The following is a 13,920-nucleotide window of genomic DNA, read 5'->3' on the forward strand; positions in this document are numbered from 1 at the left end:
TTTTCAATGACTGCCTAGGAACAGTGGGTTAACTGCCTTGTTCAGGAGCAGAACGACAGATTTGTACCTTGTCAGCTTGGGGGTTTGAACTTGCAACCTTCCGGTTACTAGTCCAATGCTCTAACCCCTAGGCTACCCTGCCACCCGATATAAGGGGACTAGAACAGAAGCAGTCCTACCTCATTGATGAGGAACTGTAGCTGGAGAACAGCGGCTCCACTCTCATGCTGGCTGTAGCAGTCCACACCAGGCCGGCCCAGTCTGATGACATCACACAGTCAAGGAAACATCTAGTAAGTAGGATGTATTGGCATAGCGCAACACAACGTAGAGCACACACACACACACACACACACACACACACACACACACACACACACACACACACACACACACACACACACACACACACACACACAGCAACTGTTATCTACCATTCACAAAGGGCTCTTCAGGTACTGTTTACTTACCATTCTCCAGGGCTGTTCCAGAGGGCGATGGAGCAGATCTTACTAGTGGAGGGAGTACAACGCTACCTGGAGTACAACGCCACCTGGAGTACAACGCGACCTGGAGTACAACGCCACCTGGAGTACAACGCTACCTGGAGTACAAGGAGTACAACGCCACCTGGAGTACAACTCTACCTGGAGTACAAAACTACCTGGAGTACAAGGAGGACTATGGTCTGTGCCCTCACAGAGACTGAAGGACTACGGACTGCGACCTCTCAGAGACTGAAAGACTACGGACTGCGACCTCACAGAGACTGAAGGAGTACGGACTGTGCCCTCAAAGAGACTGAAGGACTACGGACTGCGACCTCACAGAGACTGAAAGACTACGGACTGCGACCTCACAGAGACTGAAGGAGTACGGACTGCGAGTTCGCAAGGACAAATGTGTATTCTTCATTTCTTGTAAGCACACACCTACGACATCAAGTAAGAACAAGTCAGAACTGCATTGCACTGAAGTGCAACGTAGATGGATTCTCCAGGTTACCGACTACCTGTTGTCATGCTACTTGTTTTACATGAATGTCAGACCCCGGTTAAGACTAGCTTTTTGGTTAATGGGGACGGTAATTAATCAAATAAAAATGCTGGAGTCACTTCAAAGTCAACATCTTCTACTTCAGACAAGTGGAAAAATGCACCAGACACTTCAACAAAGATGGGGAGAAACACAATAAACGACCCGGTGTTATCTGAAGTGATGGACATCATCATCATCAACATCATCATCTCTGTCTCTCTCCTCTGTCTCTGTCTCTCTCCTCTCTCCTCTCCTTTGCCCTGGAACTGAAACTGTGATCTTTGCAGAAGTAATGAGCTGTCGGTCCAGCTGTCTGCTCTGGGGGGGATGTCTGAAATCTGACCTCCTCCCCCCCCAATTTTTTGGGGAATAATCTCATAAATGTCGTAAAATGTCGTAATTTGATTTATTAGTCTTTGGTATGAACAGTTGGCTCTATCAGCTCGGGGGAGAAAGATAAGACATATGAAAGAGACTCATCTACTTCTTCAACTAGTTTTTCAATTAATTGCACACAAAAAAACGATAGGGAATAGCCTGCTCATCCTTCTGCAGCTTGCTTGCCAATGCATGCATTGTCCCAACCAAGCACCCAAGCTAACTGGCTAAAGTTGGCTAGCTTGCTAGCTAGCTACTTCCAGACACAAGTGAGAGAACACCTCTCTCTTACCATTTTACTTGCTGTAGCAGAGCTGGCTAGGCTGTTATCTAGAGCGTTCGTGACTAACTATAACTTTTTTGCCTACGTCTACTGACATATTCAACGGGTGTTGCGCGTTTGTAAATTCATCTGCGCTCTGGTACACTCAGACAAGAGTGCTATGAAATCGGAATAAATAGCTTGCCAGAGTGTATTTGTGAACTCAAGAGATATGCCAACTGCAAACAGTTGTTCAATATACAGTAGCTAGCTAGCAAAGCGATTAACATTTCTTGCTAGCTAAACAAATTACATGTGCATCTCTAGCTGTATAGCCACCCGAAAAATGATACGAGGGGAAAAACTCGAAAGTCAAGCCACTCACTCGCCCTCTCCTCCAATGGAAATGACGTCCTCTAGGCAGCTAGCTAGCTCTCTCGCTGACATTAGGCTCTGTGATTTTAGCTCTCCACATAAATATATATGTTAGCATATTAGCCACGTTATGACTAACTTGTGATCATTGCCGTTGCTAGTTTGATTGTATTGACATTCCCAGTCTTAGTTAAAGTTACAGTCGGTCGTTTTTGTCCAACAAATGGAGTCATTGAAACTGAACCAGTGCATCCCGAATGGAGACATCAACCAATGTACCAGGCCTACTGTTATTTACAACTTGATAGCAGTATTTGTTGGACAACCAAGAACTGTATTGGTGAATTATATTATATTAAGAATATATTTATATTATATTATATTATATTATATTATATTATATTAAAAAACAACCTATTTTTCAAACCTCTTAGAAAGTATAAAGTTGGTTTTATAGCATAAACTGGGAATTTTATGTGTTTGATATTAGTATTGTCTCTATGTTTCATATCAAGTTAGTTAACACACTGTCAGTTCCACTTTAAAATAAACCATCAAATGGGAATTATCCTATCAATCTGTCTCTTGCTTTTCATCTTTTCCCTCTCTCCCTCTCTCCTCTGTCTCTCTCTCCTCTGTCTCTGTCTCTCTCTCCTCTGTCTCTGTCTCTCTCTCCTCTCTCCTCTGTCTCTCTGTCTCTGTCTCTCTGTCTCTGTCTCTCTCCTCTGTCTCTGTCTCTCTCCTCTCTCCTCTCTCCTCTGTCTCTCTCTGTCTCTGTCTCTCTGTCTCTCTCGTCTCTCTCTGTCTCTCTGTCTCTCTCCTCTGTCTCTGTCTCTCTCCTCTCTCCTCTGTCTCTCTCTGTCTCTGTCTCTCTCTGTCTCTGTCTCTGTCTCTCTCCTCTCTCCTCTCTTCTCTGTCTCTCTCTCCTCTGTCTCTCTCCATACCACTCTTACTATGAAATCGATAGAACCACTAGGGGGAAAAAAAATTATCAAAGGCCTCACAATCGGCTCAGTAAAATCGAGTGGACAGGGCCTTCCAAGCATATACATCCATGTTACATAAGGAGATTTGTATCCCTCTAGTCTGTCTCCATGCACAGTTGGAGACATGCACATATTAACATGCACAGCCAATATATTAAGCACAGTTGCTGTCCAGTTCATTTGAGCTTGAATGCTATTTATTCTCTCCCCAAAGCCTTTAAACAAGCACATAACAACCACATAACAACCACATTACAGGTACATTAGAACAAGGTCACAGTCACATAACTACTTTACAGGTACTTTACAACAAGGTCACAGTTACATTAAAACGACATTACAATAAGGTCACAGTTATATTACAACCACATTACAGGTACTTTACAGGTACATTAGAACAAGGTCACAGTCACATAACTACTTTACAGGTACTTTACAACAAGGTCACAGTTACATTAAAACTACATTACAATAAGGTCACAGTTATATTACAACCACATTACAGGTACTTTACAGGTACATTAGAACAAGGTCACAGTCACATAACTACTTTACAGGTACTTTACAACAAGGTCACAGTTACATTAAAACTACATTACAATAAGGTCACAGTTATATTACAACCACATTACAGGTACTTTACAGGTACATTAGAACAAGGTCACAGTTACATTAAAACTACATTAGAACAAGGTCACAGTTACATTAAAACTACATTACAATAAGGTCACAGTTACATTAAAACTACATTACAACAAGGTCACAGTTACATTACAACTAGATTACAGGTACATGACAGGTGCATAAGCAAGAATGGCCTATTGTGTGTGTGTCTGTGTGTCTGTGTGTGTGTGTGTGTGTGTGTCTGTGTGTCTGTGTGTGTGTGTGTGTGTGTACGCCTACCTTTGAAACTCAGGGTGTGTGTTCCTGTGTTCTAGCTGTGTCAGTCTATGTGTCTTCTAGCTGGGTCAGTCTCTATGTCTTCTAGCTGTGTCAGTCTATGTGTCTTCTAGCTGGGTCAGTCTCTATGTGTTCTAGCTGTGTCAGTCTCTATGTCTTCTAGCTGTGTCAGTCTATGTGTCTTCTAGCTGGGTCAGTCTCTATGTGTTCTAGCTGTGTCAGTCTCTATGTCTTCTAGCTGTGTCAGTCTATGTGTCTTCTAGCTGTGTCAGTCTCTATGTGTTCTAGCTGTGTCAGTCTCTATGTCTTCTAGCTGTGTCAGTCTATGTGTCTTCTAGCTGTGTCAGTCTCTATGTGTTCTAGCTGTGTCAGTCTCTATGTGTTCTAGCTGTGTCAGTCTCTATGTCTTCTAGCTGTGTCAGTCTATGTGTCTTCTAGCTGGGTCAGTCTCTATGTGTTCTAGCTGGGTCAGTCTCTATGTGTTCTAGCTGAGTCAGTCTCTATGTCTTCTAGCTGTGTCAGTATATGTGTGCTCTAGCTGGGTCAGTCTCGATGTCTTCTAGCCGTGTCAGTATATGTGTGTTCTAGCTGGGTCAGTCTCGATGTCTTCTAGCTGTGACTTCTAGCTGTGACTTCTAGCTGGCTGCTGGGCTGTTGGGGACCAGCAGAATTAACCGTCTGTGATCATCCTGTTTCTCATTCCTCAGGAGGGAAGAGGTGGTTGAGGAGGGGGGTGGGCAGACAGTCTTCCTCTCTCCCTCCAGTCTCCCTCTCTCTCTGCAGTCTCCCTCTCTCCCTCCAGTCTTCCTCTCTCCCTCCAGTCTCCCTCTCTCCCTCCAGTCTTCCTCTCTCCCTCCAGTCTCCCTCTCTCCCTCCAGTCTCCTTCACTCCCACCAGTCTCCCTCCTTCTCCAGTCTCCCTCTTCCTCCAGTCTTCCTCTCTCCCTCCAGTCTCCCTCTCTCCCTCCAGTCTCCCCCTCTCCCTCCAGTCTCCCTCTCTCCCTCCAGTCTCCCTCTCTCTCCTCCAGTCTTCCTCCAGTCTCCCTCTCAGTCTCCCTTCTCCCTCCAGTCTCCAGTCTCCCCTCTCCCTCCAGTCTCCCAGTCTCCCCTTCTCCCTCCAGTCTCCCTCTCTCCCTCCAGTCTTCCTCTCTCCCTCCAGTCTCCCTCTCTCCCTCCAGTCTCCCCTCTCTCCCCCTCCAGTCTCCCTCTCTCCCTCCAGTCTCCCCCTCTCCCTCCAGTCTCCCTCTCTCCCTCCAGTCTCCCTCTCTCTCTGCAGTCCCACTGAACACATAGTTTAATGTGCCACTGACAGGTGTGAACAAGTTTATTAAAACAATGACACAAGAAGGGGGGAAGGAGTGATGGTATGAAAGGAAAAGAGAGAGGGGAGGATGAGTCCCACTGAAACAAAATGAGACTGACAGGGTGAACAAGTTTATTAAAACAATGAAACAAGAAGGGGGAAGGATGATGGTATGAAAGGAAAAGAGAGAGGGGAGGATGATATGAAAGGAAAAGAGAGAGGGGAGGATGATATGAAAGGAAGAGAGAGAGAGGGACGGCATGAATGGAAGTGGGAGAGAAGGAGAGAAGTTATGAAAGGAAGAGAGAGAGGGGAGGATGGTATGAAAGGAAGAGAGAGAGAGAAGGAGGGATGGATGAAAGGAAGAGAGAGAGAAAGAGGGATGGATGAAAGGAAGAGAGAGAGAAAGAGGGATGGATGAAAGGAAGAGAGAGAGAAGGAGGGATGGGATGAAAGGAAGAGAGAGAGAGAAGGAGGGATGGTATGAAAGAAAGAGAGAGAGAATGAGAGATGTTATGAAAGGAAGAGAGAGGAGGGATATATGAAAGGAAGAGAGAGGAGGGATATATGAAAGGAGGAGAGAAAGATGGATGGAATGAAAGGAAGATAGAGAGAGAAGGAGGAATGGTATGAAAGTAAAAGAGAGAATGAGAGATGATATGTAAGGAAGAGAGAGAGGAGGGATGGTATGTAGGTCCAATTCTGTTCTCCGCATGGTTGTCTGTTATTAATTGGTCCTGGTTTCATAAGCTTGATAAATACACACAAGAGATCTAGACTGGGAGCCACTGCAGAGACACAGCCAGGAAAAGAGACGCCAGGCAGGCTGCTGCTATCTTCAATGGATCACTACCTCTGTGCCAGTCTGCCTGCTCACATCGTCAGAATCACCAACGGCTCCCTGTTACCCAATACCGTGCGATTCACACACTCTCTCAGCTGAGGCAGAACAGTTGTTACTACAGACTAGTCAAACGTCTCTTGTGTACCCTACCCAGAGACAGGAGAGGTTGTCAACGGGTGCCATCTTGGTACCAAAAGCTTTCAATTAAATATGTTTGCGGTTCATCCAAGCAAATGATCGCATTCCTAGTGAATCTGATCATCCTAGTCCTTGTGAATCAGATCATCACAGTCCTAGTGAATCAGATCATCACAGTCCTAGTGAATCAGATCATCGCAGTGCTAGTGAATCAGATCGTCACAGCCCGAATGAATCAGATCATCACAGTCCTAGTGAATCAGATCATCACAGTCCTAGTGAATCAGATCATCACAGTCCGAATGAATCAGATCATCACAGTCCTAGTGAATCAGATCATCACAGTGCTAGTGAATCAGATCGTCACAGCCCGAATGAATCAGATCACAGTCCTAGAGAATCAGATCATCACAGTCTGAATGAATCAGATTATCTCAGTCCTTCCCCCTGCCTCTTGGTATGGTATTCTCACTAGGCCCTCTATCAGGTTGAGATATGGTATTCTTACCAGGCCCTGTATCAGGTTGAGATATGGTATTCTTACCAGGCCCTGTATCAGGTTGAGGTATGGTATTCTTACCAGGCCCTGTATCAGGTTGAGGTATGGTATTCTTACCAGGCCCTGTATCAGGTTGAGGAATGGTATTCTTACTAGGCCCTGTATCAGGTTGAGATATGGTATTCTTGCTAGGCCCTGTATCAGGTTGGGGTATGGTATTCTTACTAGGCCCTGTATCAGGTTGAGATATGGTATTCTTACCAGGCCCTGTATCAGGTTGAGGTATGGTATTCTTACCAGGCCCTGTATCAGGTTGAGATATGGTATTCTTACTAGGCCCTGTATCAGGTTGAGGTATGTATTCTCACTAGGCCCTGTATCAGGTTGAGGTATGGTATTCTTACCAGGCCCTGTATCAGGTTGAGGTATGGTATTCTTACCAGGCCCTGTATCAGGTTGAGACATCACAACCTCTGAAACATCTCCGGCCCTGTAATCAGGTTGATCTGATTGGTACCTCTCAGTCAGGCCCTGTACATTAAAAGAAACGTGCATGGTAGCTAATATTAACTGAGGCCCTGTATCATGAGACAGACCAGAGTGTACCTTGAAACATCTACCTCTCCATCTGTAATCATTGATCCATCCATCCATCTCTCAGTCAGCGTGACATTAAAGCCCAGGCCTCGACTGGCCTCCCATCCACAACTATCAGACTGAGACCAGGCCTCAGAGTGTACTCCCACCCACCTCTCCACCTCTCCATCCCAGGCCTCCATCCATCTCTCCACCTCTTCCAGCCCAGGCCTCTGGGGCCTCCCAGGCCCAGGCCTCCGGGGCCTCCCATCCCTCTCTCCACCGCTTCCAGCCCAGGCCTCCCATCCATCTCTCCACCTCTTCCAGCCCAGGCCTCCGGGGCCTCCCATCCCTCTCTCCACATCTTCCAGCCCAGGCCTCCCCTCCATCCCTCTCCCACCTCTTCCAGCCCAGGCCTCCCTCCCATCCCTCTCCACCTCTTCCAGCCCAGGCCTCCGGGGCCTCCCATCCCTCTCTCCACCTCTTCCAGCCCAGGCCTCCGGGGCCTCCCATCCCTCTCTCCACCCAGGCTTCCAGCCCAGGCCTCCCATCCATCCCTCCACCACCTCCCATTCTCTCCACCGCCAGCCCCCATCCTCCACCGCTTCCAGCCCAGGCCTCCCATCCATCTCTCCACCGCTTCCAGCCCAGGCCTCCGGGGCCTCCCATCCCTCTCTCCACCGCTTCCAGCCCAGGCCTCCCATCCATCTCTCCACCGCTTCCAGCCCAGGCCTCCCATCCATCTCTCCTGCCCTCTCTTCATCCCTCACTCCATGGCAGACGGGCCAGTATATAACAGCGATTGTTCGCTCCATTTAATGAGGAAGAGATCAAACTGAGAAGTGACCACAAGGAGAGTAATGAAGGAGAGGGGGAAGGAGAGGAATGAAGGAGAGAGGGAAGGAGAGGAATTAAGGACAGAGGGAAGGAGAGGAATGAAGGAGAGAGAGAAGGAGAGGAATGAAGGAGAGAGGGAAGGAGATGAATGAAGGAGAGAGGGAAGAAGATGAATGAAGGAGAGAGTGACAAATCGGAATTAAGGAGAGAGAGGGAAGGAGAGGAATGAATGAGAGAGGGAAGGATAGGAATTAAGGAAAGAGGGATGGAGGAGAATGAAGGAGAGAGAGAAAGAGATGAATGTCGGAGAGTGGGAAGGAGAGGAATGAAGGAAAGAGGGACAAAGAGGAATTAAGGAGAGAGAGGGACGGAGAGGAATTAAGGAGAGAGGGAAGGATAGGAATTAAGGAGAGATGGAAGGAGAGGACAAAGAGAGAGGGAAGGAAGGAAGAGAAAAGAGCAGAATGGAGTGGGATGAAATTAGGGTAGACGTCCAAAGTGCACTGGAACAAGGTTGTTGCAAATATATTACTTTGACCAATGAAGTCTAGTCTTCTTTTGAGGGTGATATGATTATCAAAGTCAGAGAAAGAAAACTACTCATCTTAATTATTCTCCTCTTCCCTCTCCTCCCTTCCTACCCTGCCCTCTCCTCTCCTCCATTCCACATCTTCCCTCTCCTCATCTTCCCTCTCCTGCTCTCCTCCATTCCTCATCTTCCCTCTCCTGCTCTCCTCCATTCCTCATCTTCCCTCTCCTGCTCTCCTCCATTCCTCATCTTCCCTCTCCTGCTCTCCTCCATTCCTCATCTTCCCTCTCCTGCTCTCCTCCCTTCCTCATCTTCCCTCTCCTGCTCTCCTCCCTTCCTCATCTTCCCTCTCCTGCTCTCCTCCCTTCCTCATCTTCCCTCTCCTGCTCTCCTCCCTTCCTCATCTTCCCTCTCCTGCTCTCCTCCCTTCCTCATCTTCCCTCTCCTGCTCATCTTTCCTCTCCTCCTCTCCTCCCTTCTTTTTCCGTCATGCCACAGCTGTGTGTCCTCATCTGGGGAGAGACCAGGCTGGCAGATTGTCACCCTGCTCTCCATAAACATCACAGCGGTCACCAGAGATGAGGGGACACGATGGGTTACAATTACCAGAGACGTCATGGCAGCCATTACACAGAGACAGCAGGACAACCATTACACAGAGACAGCAGGACAACCATTACACAGAGACAGCAGGATAGACATTACACAGAGACAGCAGGACAACCATTACACAGAGACAGCAGGACAACCATTGCACAGAGACAGCAGGACAGACATTACACAGAGACAGCAGGACAGCCATTACACAGAGACAGCAGGACAGACATTACACCGAGACAGCAGGACAACCATTACACAGAGACAGCAGGACAACCATTACACAGAGACAGCAGGACAGCCATTACACAGAGATAGCAGGACAACCATTACACAGAGACAGCAGGACAACCATTACACAGAGACAGCAGGACAGCCACTACACAGAGACCGCCATTACACAGAGACAGCAGGACAGCCATCACACAGAGACAGCAGGACAGCCATCACACAGAGACAGCAGGACAACCATTACACAGAGACAGCAGGACAGACATTACACAGAGACAGCAGGACAACCATTACAGAGAGACAGCAGGACAACCATTACACAGAGACAGCAGGACAGCCATTACACAGAGACAGTAGGACAGCCATTACACAGAGACAGCAGGACAATCATTACGCAGAGACATCAGGACAACCATTACACAGAGACATCAGGACAACCATTACACAGAGACATCAGGACAGATATTACACAGAGACAGCAGGACAACCATTACACAGAGACAGCAGGACAACCATTACACAGAGACAGCAGGACAACCATTACACAGAGACAACAGGACAGACATTACACGGAGACAGCAGGACAACCATTACACTGAGACAGCAGGACAGACATTACACAGAGACAGCAGGACAACCATTACACAGAGACAGCAGGACAGCCATTACACCGAGACATCAGGACAACCATTACACAGAGACAGCAGGACAACCATTACACAGAGACAGCAGGACAACCATTACACAGAGTCAGCAGGACAACCATTACACAGAGACAGCAGGACAGACATTACACAGAGACAACAGGACAACCATTACACCGAGACAGCAGGACAACCATTACACCGAAACAGCAGGACAGCCATTACACCAAGACATCAGGACAGCCATTACGCAGAGACAGCAGGACAACCATTACACAGAGACAGCAGGACAACCATTACACAGAGACAACAGGACAGCCACTACACAGAGATAGCAGGACAGCCATTACACAGAGACAGCAGGACAACCATTACACAGAGACAGCAGGACAACCATTACACAGAGACAGCAGGACAACCATTACACAGAGACAGCAGGACAGACATTACACAGAGACAGCAGGACAACCATTACACCGAGACAGCAGGACAACCATTACACAGAGACAGCAGGACAGACATTACACAGAGACAGCAGGACAGACATTACACAGAGACAGCGGGACAACCATTACACCGAGACAGCAGGACAACCATTACACAGAGACAGCAGGAACAACCATTACACAGAGACAGCAGGAACAACCATTACACAGAGACAGCAGGAACAACCATTACACAGAGACAGCAGGACAACCACAACATTTCCACCCTCCAAATACACTCTCCGAGGGCTCATAAACCTCCTCCACCCTTCATTTACACCCTCCGAGGAATCAAAACCTCCTCCACGCTCCATTTCTATCCTCCATTTCCACCCTCCAAATGAGGGCCGAGGTAGACAGCCTCTCCTTTCTATGGGCCTGTAGGATGGGACAGTAGAGGGGGAAAGTGAGAAGAGAAGAGATAAGTGGTTGAAAAGGAGCTGGAAGAAAGGAAGAGGACTTGATTGGCTCTGTACACAGTTCTAATAGGAAAGAGGCAGACAGACAATTATGTTCTGGCACTTGCTAAATTAAAGAGGGTTGGGATACTAGGTAATCTGGACCTGAGGAAATAGGGACTTTGGCCGCCGCAGGATGGGAGGATAGACATGGACAAATATTGACGTTTTATCCTCCTACCCTTTATACTGTTGTGGTTTTGGCATAGTCCTGTGAATTGTGTGCAAAATGTACACATTTGTTCTGTTTTAGGCAAATTAATAATTATTCTCGGGGGGTGAGGGGGTCTGGTGGTGGTCTATCTATACCGCTAGTGTCTGTCACCGGCTGGCCAAGTCAATCTATACTGTAGAGTCTGTCACCGGCTGGCCAAGTCAATCTATACTGTAGAGTCTATCACCAGCTGGCCAAGTCAATCTATACTGCTAGAGTCTGTCACCAGCTGGCCATGTCTATCTAAGGAGTCTGTCACCAGCTGGCCAAGAACCAGCTGGCCAAGTCTATCTACAACGTAGAGTCTGTCACCAGCTGGCCAAGTCAATCTATACTGTAGAATCTGTCACCGGCTGGCCAAGTCAATCTATACTGTAGAGTCTATCACCAGCTGGCCAAGTCAATCTATACTGCTAGAGTCTGTCACCAGCTGGCCAAGTCCATCTATACTGTAGAGTCTATCACCAGCTGGCCAAGTCAATCTATACTGTAGAGTCTATCACCGGCTGGCCAAGTCAATCAATACTGTAGAGTCTATCACCAGCTGGCCAAGTCAATCTATACTGCTAGAGTCTGTCACCAGCTGGCCAAGTCAATCTATACTGTAGAGTCTGTCACCAGCTGGCCATGTCTATCTATACTGTAGAGTCTGTCACCAGCTGGCCAAGTCAATCTATACTGTAGAGTCTATCACCAGCTGGCCAAGTCCATCTATACTGTAGACTCTATCACCAGCTGGCCAAGTCAATCTATACTGTAGAGTCTATCACCGGCTGGCCAAGTCAATCTATACTGTAGAGTCTATCACCAGCTGGCCAAGTCAATCTATACTGCTAGAGTCTGTCACCAGCTGGCCAAGTCAATCTATACTGTAGAGTCTGTCACCAGCTGGCCAAGTCAATCTATACTGCTAGAGTCTGTCACCAGCTGGCCATGTCTATCTACAACGTAGAGTCTGTCACCAGCTGGCCATGTCTATCTATACTGTAGAGTCTGTCACCAGCTGGCAAAGTCAATCTATACTGCTAGAGTCTGTCACCGGCTGGCCAAGTCAATCTATACTGCTAGAGTCTGTCACCAGCTGGCCAAGTCAATCTATACTGTAGAGTCTATCACCAGCTGGCCATGTCTATCTATACTGTAGAGTCTGTCACCAGCTGGCCAAGTCTATCTATACTGCTAGAGTCTGTCACCAGCTGGCCAAGTCAATCTATACTGCTAGAGTCTGTCACCAGCTGGCCAAGTCAATCTATACTGTAGAGTCTGTCACCAGCTGGCCAAGTATATCTACAACGTAGAGTCTGTCACCAGCTGGCCATGTCTATCTGCAACGTAAGTCTGTCACCGGCTGGCCAAGTCAATCTATACTGTAGAGTCTGTCACCGGCTGGCCAAGTCAATCTATACTGTAGAGTCTGTCACCAGCTGGCCAAATCAATCTATACTGTAGAGTCTGTCCCCAGCTGGCCAAGTCAATCTATACTGTAGAGTCTGTCACCAGCTGGCCAAGTCTATCTATAACCTAGAATCTGTCACCGGCTGGCCAAGTATATCTACAACGTAGAGTCTGTCACCAGCTGGCCATGTCTATCTGCAACGTAGAGTCTGTCACCAGCTGGCCAAGTCAATCTATACTGTAGAGTCTGTCACCAGCTGGCCATGTCAATCTATACTGTAGAGTCTATCACCAGCTGGCCATGTCCATCTATACTGTAGAGTCTGTCACCAGCTGGCCATGTCTATCTATACTGTAGAGTCTGTCACCAGCTGGCCATGTCTATCTATACTGTAGAGTCTATCACCAGCTGGCCATGTCCATCTATACTGTAGAGTCTGTCACCGGCTGGCCAAGTCAATCTATACTGTAGAGTCTGTCACCAGCTGGCCAAGTATATCTACAACGTGAGTCTGTCACCAGCTGGCCAAATCAATCTATACTGTAGAGTCTGTCCCCAGCTGGCCAAGTCAATCTATACTGTAGAGTCTGTCACCAGCTGGCCAAGTATATCTACAACGTAGAGTCTGTCACCAGCTGGCCATGTCTATCTGCAACGTCTGTCACCAGCTGGCCATGTCTATCTATACTGTAGAGTCTGTCACCAGCTGGCCAAGTATATCTACAACGTAGAGTCTGTCACCAGCTGGCCAAGTATATCTACAACGTAGAGTCTGTCACCAGCTGGCCAAGTATATCTACAACGTAGAGTCTGTCACCAGCTGGCCAAGTATATCTACAACGTAGAGTCTGTCACCAGCTGGCCAAGTCTATCTATACTGTAGAGTCTGTCACCAACTGGCCATGTCTATCTATACCGTAGAGTCTGTCACCAGCTGGCCAAGTCAATCTATACTCTAGAGTCTGTCACCAGCTGGCCATGTCTATCTATACTCTAGAGTCTGTCACCAGCTGGCCATGTCTATCTATACTGTAGAGTCTGTCACCAGCTGGCCATGTCTATCTATACTGTAGAGTCTGTCACCAGCTGGCCAAGTCAATCTATACTGTAGAGTCTATCACCAGCTGGCCAAGTCAATCTATACTGTAGAGTCTGTCACCAGCTGGCCAAGTCTATATATACTGTAGAGTCTATCACCGGCTGGCCAAGTATATCTACAACGTAGAGTCTG

At 47.5% G+C, this 13,920-nt stretch overlaps 1 protein-coding gene across 1 annotated transcript in view; it reads right to left on the reverse strand.

Moving 5' to 3' along the window:
* The window catches only part of LOC112224864 (syntaxin-binding protein 5-like), a 262,601-nt gene that overhangs the window by 175,603 nt on the left and 73,078 nt on the right, over nucleotides 1-13,920 (reverse strand). Inside the window, exon 3 of the mRNA XM_042320003.1 lies at nucleotides 180-261. Within this exon, the coding sequence (XP_042175937.1) occupies nucleotides 180-261 (82 nt within the window). The remainder of the gene's footprint in view (nucleotides 1-179; nucleotides 262-13,920) is intronic.

This window comes from Oncorhynchus tshawytscha, linkage group LG03 (assembly GCF_018296145.1).
Source record: "Oncorhynchus tshawytscha isolate Ot180627B linkage group LG03, Otsh_v2.0, whole genome shotgun sequence".
Taxonomy (NCBI): domain Eukaryota; kingdom Metazoa; phylum Chordata; class Actinopteri; order Salmoniformes; family Salmonidae; genus Oncorhynchus; species Oncorhynchus tshawytscha.